This window comes from Cyanidioschyzon merolae, chromosome 17 (assembly GCF_000091205.1).
Source record: "Cyanidioschyzon merolae strain 10D DNA, chromosome 17, complete genome".
NCBI classification, from domain to species: Eukaryota; Rhodophyta; class Bangiophyceae; order Cyanidiales; family Cyanidiaceae; genus Cyanidioschyzon; species Cyanidioschyzon merolae.
In genome coordinates this window covers 169,202-182,529 of record NC_010143.1, presented here as the reverse complement: position 1 = coordinate 182,529, position 13,328 = coordinate 169,202, and the positions used below count along the sequence as shown (strand labels likewise).

Below are 13,328 nucleotides of genomic sequence, written 5' to 3'. Positions count from 1 at the left end.
ACGCGCCATGTAATATGGAATTTACCTTCGCCTATTTAAGGGATTTCCTCTTCGCCGATCGGACGCAGCCGCCGAGGCCGGGAATGTTCGCACGCGGATTATCTGTGACCTCCTCGTTTAGGAGTATTGTGCCTCGAGCAGAGTCCGAAAAGGAGTCTACACTTCGGCATGAGCGTCTTCACAAAAGGTTCCTCCGAACGTGCCGAACGTGATGCAGCACTGCAGGCTGCGATCAAAGAACAGGCGGCCATCATTTCCGGCACAGGGAATGTCATCGAGCTGAAGCCTTCTGAGCGCGCACCGAAGCGGAAACCAAGCTTTTATCCAGTTGATGCGCGGGTGCGTCGGCTGCATACCAGCGCAAAGAAGCGTTCCCAGAAGCAGCGCACGCGGTTGCGCAACTCGATACAGCCTGGAACGGTTCTTATCATGTTGGCTGGGCGGTTTCGAGGGAAACGGGTGGTGTTTCTGCGGCAGTTGGAGCACTCTGGCCTCCTGCTGGTTACGGGACCGTTTGCACTGAACGGCGTACCGCTTCGACGAGTTAATCAGGTTTATGTGATTGCGACGAAAACGCGGGTGGATATAAGTGGTATCGATACGAGCTCCGTTGACGATACGTGGTTCACAAAGGGTGCTCGCAAGGCTCGCGAGGAGCGAAAGAAAGCCCGCTTGCGCGGCGCGGACGGTTCCGGTGGCGAATCGACTGTAAAACAGTGCCTCCCGGAGGAAAAGAAGAACCTACAGAAGCAGATCGACGGACAGGTGATGAAAGCTGTTGAAGGAATTCCTTTGCTCCGCGAATACCTTTCGAGCCGGTTCACGCTGACCAAGGGCCAATATCCGCATCGCATGACCTTTTGAATACCGACGTTCGAGCATCCACATGCCCCGGCAATGGCAGTCGCGTTCTGAGGCCACGGTCTCGGCGGTTAGTCTCTCATGGCGTTGTCACGGAAACACCTGCACGGAGCGCGCTGCTGGCCCGACTCGGGACGCGAGTGCATCGAATAGGTACTGGCGGCTCGTTGATTCTGGAGGTGCATGTTGATCCGGTTTACGGCAAGCGTTTATGCCTAGGAAACGAAGCGACGCGTGTTCGGGCACCATGTTTCTTAGCAGGCCTTACGTATGGGCAGGTGCTGGCTGCGAAGATAACAGCGATTGTGCGCTCGAATGGAGGAGCATCTGTGCTGACCATCAGCATCTCCCCTTGGTTCCTATCGAACGGATCCGACGTGTTTGTGCATCGCGTGATCAGAGGACCCGGCCCCGGGAGGTACTGGTTGATATGAGATGCCCCATAACCAGAGCTATGATTTGAAATCACCAGCTGCGACCTGAAAGCGTCTGCAAGATGCATATATGCTCATGGTTTGGCTCTCGCGGAGACGTGCGCTCTCGTAGCATGTTCTAGGGCAAATCACGGGTGGTAAACCCACTACGACTCAGTCTTGTTTTAGGAACAGAAGAATTCAGCATGAGGCGGCTCCTCATCGGGCAGCGGAAAGGTCTAGGCGGAACGCATGCACGAGTCTCTTACAGATATTCCGTAGCCTTGTTGCCAGGACGTATATAGCGTAGACCCCTTGATATGACTTGCTTTCGCGAAACGTGATGCGCTTCACCAGACACGTCCGAGTCCTGCCAGGACCTCACAGTCCATTCTCGAACAATAAACTTCGACCGGTGGCTGACCGGGGTCGACAATACGCTCGGAAAACACAAGCGAGTTTCAGCAACCCCAGGACAGCGTACATGCCCGCTACGCACCTGTTTCGTGTACGCACGGATCGATTCGAAACTTACGAATACTTTGCGGGAACCTGGCATCGCCGGACTTGCGTTCATCGTACTGGTTTCGATGTCTAGTGCACGCTCTCAGAACAGTAGGTCGACCACAAGCAACCGCGCGCAGTGGCCTTGCCGCTCCAAACACCTTCGTTGACTCCGTAGGGCCAGCCGCGTGCGCCGCAACGCTACACACTGCTGTAGACTATGTAGATGACCCGTTTACTTGCGTCAGACATTGCTTCATTGACCTCGGAAATCTGCAACGTACGTATTTTGAAGTCGGAGATCGGGTCGCACTGACCAGGGTTCCCCAACAATGCGAATGTTATCGGTGTCCGGCTAAAGAACCACCAGTCAGCTCTAAACCACTCAGGTTCCATCAACAACGAATATGCGTTCCTTCGGGAACCCCATGCACCCAATGTCGTATCCTCTGCAGCGTCTCGTATCAAGGCCGTTGCCCATCGCGAGAACAATCCACTGTTGGACAACTTCGAACATCTCGACGCGTGCTCGCGTGTATTCGTCTAAACGAGCGGATCACAAGACTGTTCAACCTCAAAGAGCGTTGCACCTGGAAAAGCGTAATCTTCAGCACTGTGAACGGTTTCGTGTACCTGCAGGTGCGGCGCGCTGGAGCCGTCACGAGCCAGCAAACGAAGCGGCGTTACGCTAGCCCTTCTGAGAGAGCAGAACCTGGGAGCGAACCTGCGTCTTAGCGCCCCGGAGGTGCCTGTTGACGGTGATACCTGGGCGTTTGTCTGCAGAGTCAACGCGGAAACGTTCTCATGCGCTAGTCTAACTGTTAAAACTCATGGCTTCATCGATACGCGTAACGCCTTTGTACGGAGCGCACACGTCCGCACCGCCGCTCTGCACAGTGCTCGAGATCGACGACGGGGTTTTTCTCCTGGACTGCGGGTGGAACGATCGCTTTGATGTTGCTCTTCTGGAACCACTTCGGCCGGTCATTACTCGTGGTATTGATGCGGTTTTCCTGACGCATCCCGACTTGGCTCACTTGGGTGCGCTGCCGTACCTCGTGGGGAAGCTCGGCCTCCCAGCGAGCGTACCCATCTATGCAACAACACCAGTGCAGATCCTAGGGCAGATGTTTCTTTACGACGCACACCAGCACCGGTACTACGGTGAAGACTTTGAAACCTTCACCCTCGATGACGTCGATGAAGCCTTCGAACGGATGCGCCCTGTTAAGTACCAGCAAGTCATTGAGCTCGCTCAGAACGTTTTCGCTACGGCGTATCCCGCGGGACACCTACTCGGTGGTGCGATATGGAAATTCCAGAAAGAGTCCGAAGAGATCGTTTACTGTGTGGATGTCAACCATCGGAGGGAGCGCCTGCTGAACGGCTGCGCCTCCACGCCGCAGTTGATCACCAAACCGAGCCACCTCATTGTGGGCGCAAGCGGCGTACTCACTGCTCCATCCCAGAAGAAAGAAACAGACCTGTGGGAGGCAGTTGTCGAAACGCTACGCGGAGGCGGGGACGTGCTCATGCCTGTGGACTCTGCTGGTCGTTGTCTGGAGCTCTTGGTAGCCGCTGATGAATTCTGGACTGCACACCCGGATGTTGCTGCGCTCTATCCGGTGGTGTTTGCACAACACGTTGGTATCCACACCATTGAATTTGCCAAATCACTGATTGAATGGATGAGCGACGCGGTGGTGAGTGCCTTTGATAGCAGGCGCGAGAATCCTTTCCGCTTGCGACACGTGCAGGTTGTTCACGGGCTGGATCAGGCCGATGCCTTGCCGAGTCCCAAAGTCGTCATGGCACCGTTGCCGTCGCTTGACTATGGATTCTCGCGTGTTCTATTCTTACAACGGATTGCAGCGGATCCACGCGCTATGGTGCTGATGAGCGATCGCCTCGAGTCGGGCACGTTTGCCTTTCGCTTGGCAGTGGAGAAGGAGAAACTGCGTGTGCGTGAACCGCTCACGTATGCTGAGCGGGTTCCACTCCAGGGCGAGGAGCTTGAGCGATGGCAACGGGAGCAAGAGAAAGCCCGTTTTGTCGGAGCAGAAGTTGCTCTGGAAAGCGCTGAGATGCCGATGGTAGCTCCGACGGCCGTCGCCGAGAAGTTGCGTGGCGGTCGGGTCGTTAGCTCGGGCCCGCTCGGCGAGGCGCTTGTTGCTGGTGATGCAGCCCAGCTCCATGAGGCGCTTGGTCCGGATTTTCCCGGAGTCGCCGAAGATGAGGAAGAGGATGATGTGAATCAGCGGTACCAAGCTCTCGTTCAGGCTGGTCTGCTGCTACCGCATGTGGAGCCCGAGCCACCGCCCCACGATGCGTACGGGGAGGTCATCGATCCTGCTAGGTACATGATCGGAGAGGACCCCGGTGACCGCACCATCGACGGTGACGCGTTTGAGGGCCTCGCGAAGAGCGCGGACAACGCATTCAGTCGTCATGCGCCTGACCAAGGTGAGCCGATGGACCTCGAGCCGCACAAAACTGACAACATCGACGGGTTCCACGACGAGCGCATGGCGACAGCTCCGTCGCCATCTGTGTCCCCGTCTGTGCGACCAGAGAGAACATCGGCTGATGCTCCGGGGAGTTATCACCGTCGCGATCGTTTCCGGAGCTCCGCCCACGACAACGATGCGGCTGTTGCGGATTCGACAACGAGTCGAGCGCTGGAAACGTTGCCCACGAAACTCGTTCGCTATGTCGTCAATGACCTAACGATTCGGTGCGCGGTTCGCAACTTTGATATGGCCGGGCTTGCTGATGGCCGTTCCTTGCGTCAACTTATCGTCAGTATGGCACCTCAGCGAGTGATTATCATTCACGGAAGCGAGCGCGAAACGGCTGCGCTCACCGAGTACCTGGGCAAGAAGAACTTTACGCGTTTATACGCGCCACGTGCGCGCGAGATGGTCGATGTCTCGTCGGACACGTCGGTATACCGGATCAAACTCGATGATTCACTGCTGCGACGTTGCTTCTGGCGGCGGATGCAGGATTACGAACTGGCCTGGTTTGATGGCTATATCCAGACCGATCCCGACGGCCAGCTACGCCTGGTATCCGTCGAGCGACAGACGGAGCAGGAGCAGCAGCTCCCCGAAGGCACGGAGTCCGGAGTCGATGCAGCCTGGTTGGCAGCGAAGACAACAGACGCAGCCTCTGCAGCGACAGCGCTAGTCGATGGCGATCGCACGGCTAACACGACGACGTTCGCGCTCGTAACAGAAAGGACGCAGGTCGGACACCTTAATGTTTTCGTCGGAGATTTGCGACTTTCCGATTTGAAGGAAATCATGACCAAATCGTTGATGCCGGCGGAGTTTGCCGGTGGGGCGCTTTGCGTCGAGAACGATCGGCCTCCGAGTATTGTGCTCGTTCGGAAGCGTCAGCACGATTTGGTGATTGAAGGATCACTCAGCGCAGAGTACTTTGACGTTCGCGATCTGGTCTATTCACAGTACATGATTCTGTGAGTCTGGTGCTTGTTCGCACGCGCATGCTCGAGCTTGAGAGATTGAAGGATCACATTGAGCGCAGCGTATGTCGAGGTCTGCGATCTGGTCTACATCCAATGCATGACGTCACTGCCGCACGATGGTGAACGAGTTCGTACGGCGCGTGCGCTAGGTGCCTTCGAGGTGTCACGCCGTTTCAGCGAGCACCGTCTGTCGAGTGCACGCACGAGCTCGCTTGCCTGCCCGCTCGCGCCGGCTCTAGAGATGATGCAGGAGCCTCTGCGGTCCGTCGAGCTCGTTGCAGATCGTTGCCGTGGTACCCGACTCGAACGCTGCAGCTTAGCCAGTTTGGCCGCCGACCGACACCAGGGTTCAAGTTTCGGACCAGGCTACAGCGCAGCGCGCTGTGCCGACTGTGTGTCGCTCGGTCCGCGTCTGCTCGTATCAGGAGCAGGGGATTGGTACGCGTGGGCATGGCCAACGGCTTTTTACAACTGTTCTGGACAGTGTGAGGCCTGTTAGATACCTTGTCCGCTTCAGGGCACGCTCTGGGCGTTCTTGGCGTCCAGCAACTGCACGTGCGCGTTGCGTGCACCGGTGACGCTGCCAGCGCAGGATGAGCAGCACACTGGGAAACACTGCTCGCCTGAGCGACGTGCGGCCGTTGATGTTCTCGATAAGCGTAACGTTTCCACCGACCAGAGATCCTCGATTGCGCGATGGATATTCGTATTCTGGAAAGCGACCATTATACGGCCCCAGACCTCCCAGTTCGATTTCGCATACTTCCTCTCGGAGATACTTCTTTTCGTACGTTTTATCGTGCGCCGAGCTTGGCTTGAGCGCTCCCAGTAGCACCTGTGGCACCGCTACGGACACAGCAAGAATACGGAGCGGTTTCGCCATACTACGGAAGGCGCCAGCTCGAGGTGTGGTTCATGAGACTCGTGTTCGAATTGCTTCGTTATCCCGGGATCCCGCAGGCCGCTCAAATAGACCTAGTGCTCGAGATAGCACGAAACGACACGCTACAGGACGATAGAGGTCAGGGCGATGCCCAGACGCCAGGCACCTTTCTCCTCGTCCCAGAAAACACTGGGTTGCGGACGAACTGCTCGGGCGTCGCCAACGCACTCGCCACTGCGGGTACGCACCGCGTACGAGCCCGGATCGCGGGAGCTTACGCCCACCAAGTAAAGTTTCCTATTCACGCAAAAATCTACCACCTCTCATCCCTTGCCGCGCATGGATAACGAAGCACTCTCCCTTCGTTCCTAGTAAATGGTCAGTTTCTACTCGTCGTGCCTTCGAGCTGCTGTTCAATTGCTTCGAGGCGCTGATGACAGCCGGCGTTGCCCCATCGTGCGCGCTGCGCACTGGGCACTGTTCGACGAATCGCAGAGCTAGAATCACGAATCTCCACCTTTCTGAACTTCATGGTAACAAACGCCCATAATCACCATGCACTGCTCTCGGAAGCGATTCCCAGCGTGTGCCGCGCGTGGCGATCGCGTGTTTGCAGCCGGTGCCAGGCGTCGTTTCGCACGCGTGCCGCATGTCGTGTTCGAGCGGCGGACGGACGTGCGGCGTCGCGCTCGCAGTCCTCGTACACGTGGCTCGCCCTGGCATGGAGCTTCGTTCAGTTGACAAAGACATAGATCGTGCATGTGTGTTGGTGGTTTGCAGCGTGATTAGTGCTCGCTTTGCGAGAGACTCTTGAACAAGAGTTTCGTTTTAGGGCTTGAGCTTGGCGGTCATGGGTTGTCTCTTCTCAGTACCGGAAGGCGGATATCTCGAAGTTAACGAAGAGCGCTCTGCCGGCGCCTATGATTCGTTGTCCACCGCGTCTGGCATTGATGACTTGCACGATGAGCGTCAGCCCAAGGCAGCGTATAGTATGGAGGATTCCTCAGCGGACCTCGTTGCGGAAGATGGCGCAGCGGTGCACCAGGAGGTGCTTAACGCCCACGATGACGCCTGGTGTCGGTTCGATGCTACATCAGATGCCACGAACGAGGGAGCGGCGGCGGGCGGCATCGGCGCGCCCCCGTCGCCGCTCGATCTATCGCTCGATTCCGTTGTCCAGCAAGCTTACCAAGATCGCGTGCTTGTCGTGTTTTCAGGCAAGGCGTTCGGAATCGCATTGCAACTTCAGATGCACTGGGCGGCTTTGGGTGCATCGTCCGCTGCACCCGAATGCGTGATGGACGCTTGCGTTCCCGAGTCGCTCTTACGCGCAGTGCACGCGTGCTTGCGCGCCCACATGCACGCTTGCGAACGCATCGCGAATCGGTGGAATCCCGACTCGGAGCTGAGCGCAGCGTGCAGCAGCGCGCATCCGAAAAAGGCTGTCGAAGTTGGTACAATTTTGTACGCATTGTTGGCAGAGGCGCATCGTTTGCATCGGGTCACTGGTGGGCGTTTCGATCCGACATGCGGTGCGCTGTGGCGTGGTTTCAGGGCGACGCTGCGCAGCAGTGCTCTGCAGCGCCCCCCCCAAGGAAGAGCGTTTTCAACTTGATTGGGAAAAGGTCGGATGGTCTGAGCTCGTGCGGTTGCAAGCACCGCGCCCGGGACACCCCGGTGCGCTTGTGCTGACGCGCAGCGGTGTGTGTATCGATCTGGATGGGATGCTGAAAGGCTGGATCATTGATCAGATTGACAGGACTTTGCGAGAGCGCTTTGGAGCAGAGCGTCTGCGGCTGGACGATCAATCAAAGCTACAATCTAGCGAACTTGTTGCTCCTGCAGCAGCACCAGCAACAGATAATAATGGAAAATCGCTAGAGAATAGGATATCGCCGGCGGCTGGCGGCCTTGAATCGAGTGTCTCTGGTGCGGAGAGCGCAGCAGTATCCGCTGATTCGCCGGAGGGCGCTTATCAACTTGTTGGAGCATTTCTGGACTGGGGTAGCGAAATTAGGGCCTGGGGACGACATCCCAGTGGTCGCCCGTGGCGAACGCTGGTGATTCGCCCGCCACCGCTAGAGCAACTGTTTTCCGGATGGAAACACGGAGCGCGGACGTGGATACCGTGCCTCAAGGATGCAGCCTTTTCGCTGGCATTCGAAGACAGTGATGAAGGCTTCGGACTCGCTACGTCTGGAGATTACTACCAGATGGAGCGTTTCGGCTTCTATCATATATTGTGCCCGCTCACGAGACGCGTCCAGCGGGCCACCAAGGATTCGATAGCGTCGGCGACGGTGCTTGCAAAGGATGCAGCCACAGCGGACGCTCTGGCCACCGCAGCAATGACGTTTCAGAAGGCATCGGACGCGGCTGAATGGTTGCAAGGGCACCCACAAGTTCTTGCATACTGTCTGGTCACGAGGCAGATATACTCCAAGAACGCGGCGAAAAGCGAGCGAAGCGTCTTTTATGTGCCTCCGTTTCAGCCATTACCCTCGGTTGCCGTTCTGATGCGGTCTGAATTCGAAAAGGGGCCGCGCATAGAGAGCACACCGCGTGCGGCAAGCCCGCGCATCCTACCCGAGTTGAAGACCGGTTTCATGGCCTGCTCAGCGGCAGCAGCGCTCCTACCGCGTGTCCTATTTCTTGTCGTCGCAGCGCTGCCATCAACGAATACGCTCGGAATTGCACTCGTCGACACGGTTGCAGTCTGTTCGCTTTCACCGCCGTGCGTTTCTTTTCACATGGTTGTCGATGACGTGAGGTCGTGCACGCAACCCGCAGATACCTGCAGTGGCGACGAGAAGCCTATCCATGAAGACGTCGCGCTGAGCGCTCACGGTCACATTGGTTTACCCGATGCGCTGTCCCTGTACCTTCTAACGAATGCGCATCAGCCACTGGTCGAGCGAATCTTCGCGCTCGCCCGAATGCGCGGCGCTTCCCAGGCCTGCGGCTCGTTGGTGCACCTCACGGACCTGAACTTGGAACGCGATGCGCTGCCTAGCGCACCAGCGCTACAGGTCAACGTCCGTCGTACGCATCCACTGACACCAGAATTCGGCGAATATCTCGTGGTAGCCGAGGTTCAGCAGCTGACGTTCGGCACACCAGACCCGATGCGGCTGCTGCTCTATTTCCAGAATCAGCTCGGAACGATCGAGCTGCGTTGTGTACCCCGAGCACCTGCAAGCGAACCCGCTGAACGAGCCGAGGAGCTCAGGCGCTTTGCAAGCGCCCTACCCAAAGCGGTTGCGGTGCTGACGCTGCAGCGCCCCGACTGCAGCGTGCAGTGGCTCTGCGTCACATCGCTCCGCTGCAGCGCATCGTCTCGCACGGCTGCATTCCTGTCGTGCAACATACAACGCGATGCAGCGTTCGCGCGGTGCCTCCGCGAGGCCTACTCGACAAGCACGCCGCCTGCTGCGCCTGTCACCATTGGTATCCAGATTCTGAATGCACGACAGGGCGGCGGCATACCTGCCTTGACGTCACGCTTCGACGACGGCACATATGTCGCCGAGGTGCGCTTCGACACGGAGCTCCGTACGGGTACCGCGTCCGCCGCGACTGCGGTGCCTCCAGCGGTAACGCAGAGCGTTCGTGCGGCAATCGGCGATGCGGCGGCGGTGCTCGCCGCGGAGGTGCACGCACTCGTCGATGCGGGCGATCACGAGCTCGTGGTGATGCGTGCGTGCGCGGCCTGGATGGATGCATCCTCGAATGGGAGGCGTCTTCTCATTCGTTGTCAGGGTCGGTATCGTGCGCTGCGCCTGGACCCAAGTACCGGAAAGGACGCAAGCACCGCACGTGCGGTTACGTCACCCGGAACGATGCGTGTGCGCGAGGCTGGCGTCGCAGTGTCCGTGGCGCCATCGTCGACGTTGACGACTGTATTGTGATCCTCGCGACACTGTGAGTAGCGGCAACGCGCACGGGGTTTCTATGGATGCCAATACGTCCGTCGAATCGCGGACGAGCTTCAATCCTGGTACGCAGTTGACGGATGCTGGCTAGGTCGTGACATGTGTTCACGCGTACACATCACTGCACACAACATTCCATGGATCGCGTCGTGGGATCGTTTGCGTTGACGCTGGGCGTTTCGTATGTTTTGTGCTGCTGAAATACTAAATGGAACGACGAGATAAGCTAAATTTGCATTTAACATTGAATGGCGGGTTACCGGTGAACACGTCAAGTGCCGTGCTGGCGCCGTGCTGGAGCGTGCACACTGGTGCAGGCTGTGCGAGGCCCGATCAGGGCGCGACATTGGCACGGCCGTTTGCCGCGGAACCCGCGGTTTCGATGCCACAGCGGGCTGCCAACATGCAACGCGTGGTCGGCTGGGGGCCAGCCACATCCGTAGGCGCGGTATCCAGTAGCCGTCGTCGCGTGGTAAATGGTGTACCCTGCATGGACAATAGGACCACAGGTGCAGAACGATGGCAGCGGTAGCCGCAGGGTAGCGATCCAGATGCGCCACGCTTCTGTGCATCAGGCTGCAGGCTCCAGCTGTAGCTGCGATGCGGTGATCAGGCGCATTCCCTGGGCCGTCGGTAGTGCGCGGGACGCCCGCTCCGACTCTGGCAATACGCGAAATCTGAGATACTCTCTTGCCAGACTAGCGTGGAAGAGGTGTTCCAGCTCGGACGTACACATTGAACGTTGGGTCGCTTCCCAGTGCCATCAACACGCGAGCACTGAGATACACCCATTCCAGAATGGAATGGAACCGGTCCACTTTGCTAACTCGGGTGTACGCGCAAGGGTATTGGTCTCTTCACATTGTCATCGAACCAGCGTTTGCCGGCTTTTTCTACGACTGTTTTCATCCCCTCTCTCTTATGCCGGGCTTTCAATCCGCCGGATTCTCTCGTTGCTCCTGCTCTTTTGTCAGCAGTCGAAGGATATTCATACGAGTGCTACCGGCATACCTAATCGGCTTCCGTATGTTGTTTACGCATTTCATGCAGATGCAAAAGTTGCAATCTACGATTCGATTCTCGTTTTTATCTTCTTTGTATAGAATCTGTCGCAGCCGCGAAACTTGAATGCGTTCCGACATGTCCACCGTATGTACTTCTCTGGGCACCGGCCTATGGCGCATAAAGGCACGCTTTATCACTCGGTACATGCCCTTGACGAGCACAGCGGATGATGGTCGATACCCTCCTTCGATAACGCCCTCGACGCTGTACCAGCGATCACGGGCTTTTTCTGGACGATTCCCCGACAAGTTCTCTATCGATCGCACAATCCGGCGCACGTTGTTCCATTCTACTGAGGGTTTATGGAGCGCAATGTTTTCTGCGATGGAACAAGTGCGAAAACAGAAATCCAGTTTGGAGGAAAAATCGAGTAATTTCGATCCGTTCATGCTCCTTTTTTGCGAAGCGGTGACGCGCGCTCCCCTGGTAACGATCGCTTCGATGACTCAAGTCGAGGTCCAAGACCCCGTTCCATGAAAACTGAAGACACCAGGGCCTCCGGCAGCATAGCCCCTAAGAGGCATCATGCTGCTATCGAACGCCGCTTCATCCATGGCCACATAGAGCCTTGGATTTTTCTCTCGAACGGAGTCGATTATTTTACCTTCGTATTTCAGTGAACATTCGACAAGAGCTTGTGAACAAGTCGTCAAGAAACGAGGCCGAACGTTTTTCTTGTAAATCCATCGGCCCGAATCACTGTGCCTACGGGTTTCCATGAAACACAGCCGTAAAAATCTCGAAGAATGCTCGTGTAATGCATGATTCACGGGAAAACAACGCGAAGCGTGGCGCTGTGCACCTTGTGTACTGCATCATAATACCAGATCGTTTTCGAACCCTGTTCCATGGCACTGCGAATCAGCTCGTTTACGGTAACCTAACTTCATTCCAACCGCAAAGCGTCAAGCGAACCACCCCAAAAGATGACCCAAAAATCCCAAATCCACCTACATATATCGATAGACCCTCACTGCTGCACGTCGAAAACGACGAGTCCGGCAAGATGATCTCAGCGCGCGCGCGCGCCCAGCGCTCCCGCCGTCACGCGCCCGCAGCACTCGAGTTCCGTTTCTTCGCCGTCGTCGTCGTCGTCGACGCCCGAGTCACTGCGGACGGGCAACGATGCGGGCGCGCAGCGCTGCTGCCTTGCTGTCACGTTGGGTGCGTGCGTGCGTGCGTGCGTGCGTGCGTGCCTTCTCGATCCGTGCACAGTTTGTCGGCTCTGCGTCGACAGTGCCTGCAGCCCCTGCAAAGACAAGCGAGAGGCGCTTCTTGTACGACAGCGTAAACCGACCAATCGCACACGTGGAAGCTACTGCCGAACGAGCGCTGTAACCGGTAGCCAAACAGAACGTTTGTGACGGGTCCCAGAGCGCGCCTTGCTTAAACGAGTGCCGTCCGAGGGAGCAGGCCTGCGGTCGTGCTGTTCAGTTCACAGCGAGTGTTTTATATCACGCAGACTAGAGTACCATGGGTCTCACGCTTAGTCGGTTATTTGCGAGACTGTTCGGGAAGCGCGAGATGCGCATTCTCATGGTCGGGCTCGACGCTGCCGGGAAGACGACGATCCTGTACAAACTGAAACTGGGCGAAATCGTTACCACGATCCCGACGATCGGCTTCAACGTCGAGACCGTAGAATATAAAAATATATCGTTCACGGTATGGGACGTAGGTGGTCAGGATAAGATTCGCCCGTTGTGGCGTCACTACTTCCAGAACACGCAGGGAATCATTTTCGTGGTGGATAGCAACGATCGGGAGCGCCTTCCCGAGGCTCGCGAGGAACTCCATAAGATGCTAGCTGAAGAGGAGTTGCGCGATGCGCATCTTCTCGTATTCGCGAATAAGCAGGATCTGCCCAACGCGTACTCGGCGAGCGAGATCACCGAGAGACTGGCGCTGCATACGCTGCGTCAACGCAACTGGTATGTGCAAAGTTGTTGCGCAACAACTGGCGACGGTCTTTTCGAGGGCCTCGAATGGCTCTCTCAACAACTGGATGATAAATACTGAGTAAAAAGTGCGGAGAGCGGAGTTTTCTACGCAGGTCGTAGTACCAACGGTGGGCCAGGCGCAACGATGTGCACGCCGCAGTCACCACGATGCTGAAGCGTGACTTGCTGGGTTCCCGACCGCCGCCGCCGCCGCTGCCGTCTTTGCGAGTCGGCCTCGGT

General features: G+C 57.2%; 4 protein-coding genes and 1 non-coding gene across 5 annotated transcripts; 4 read left to right on the top strand and 1 right to left on the bottom strand.

The window, feature by feature from the left end:
* Positions 1-168: 168 nt before the first annotated feature.
* CYME_CMQ078C (60S ribosomal protein L6) lies at positions 169-864 on the top strand (the record flags this gene model as incomplete). Its single annotated transcript, XM_005537978.1, has 1 exon — positions 169-864. One exon carries the CDS (start codon positions 169-171, stop codon positions 862-864), a length of 696 nt encoding a protein of 231 aa, XP_005538035.1.
* Positions 865-2,608: 1,744 nt separating this feature from the next.
* Positions 2,609-5,263, top strand: CYME_CMQ077C (cleavage and polyadenylation specific factor 2, 100kD subunit; the record flags this gene model as incomplete). The annotated part of the gene is made up of 1 exon (XM_005537977.1): positions 2,609-5,263. The coding sequence occupies one exon, from the start codon at positions 2,609-2,611 to the stop codon at positions 5,261-5,263; it is 2,655 nt and encodes an 884-aa protein (XP_005538034.1).
* On the bottom strand, positions 4,649-6,575 carry CYME_CMQ076T. Its single transcript, XR_002461546.1, has one exon. It is a non-coding gene; the product is annotated as a hypothetical transcript (transcript).
* Positions 6,576-7,001: 426 nt separating this feature from the next.
* CYME_CMQ075C (similar to thiamine biosynthesis lipoprotein apbE) lies at positions 7,002-7,766 on the top strand (the record flags this gene model as incomplete). Its single annotated transcript, XM_005537976.1, has 1 exon — positions 7,002-7,766. One exon carries the CDS (start codon positions 7,002-7,004, stop codon positions 7,764-7,766), a length of 765 nt encoding a protein of 254 aa, XP_005538033.1.
* Positions 7,767-12,621: 4,855 nt separating this feature from the next.
* Positions 12,622-13,167, top strand: CYME_CMQ074C (small GTP-binding protein Arf1; the record flags this gene model as incomplete). The annotated part of the gene is made up of 1 exon (XM_005537975.1): positions 12,622-13,167. The coding sequence occupies one exon, from the start codon at positions 12,622-12,624 to the stop codon at positions 13,165-13,167; it is 546 nt and encodes a 181-aa protein (XP_005538032.1).
* Between the last annotated feature and the right edge of the window lie 161 nt (positions 13,168-13,328).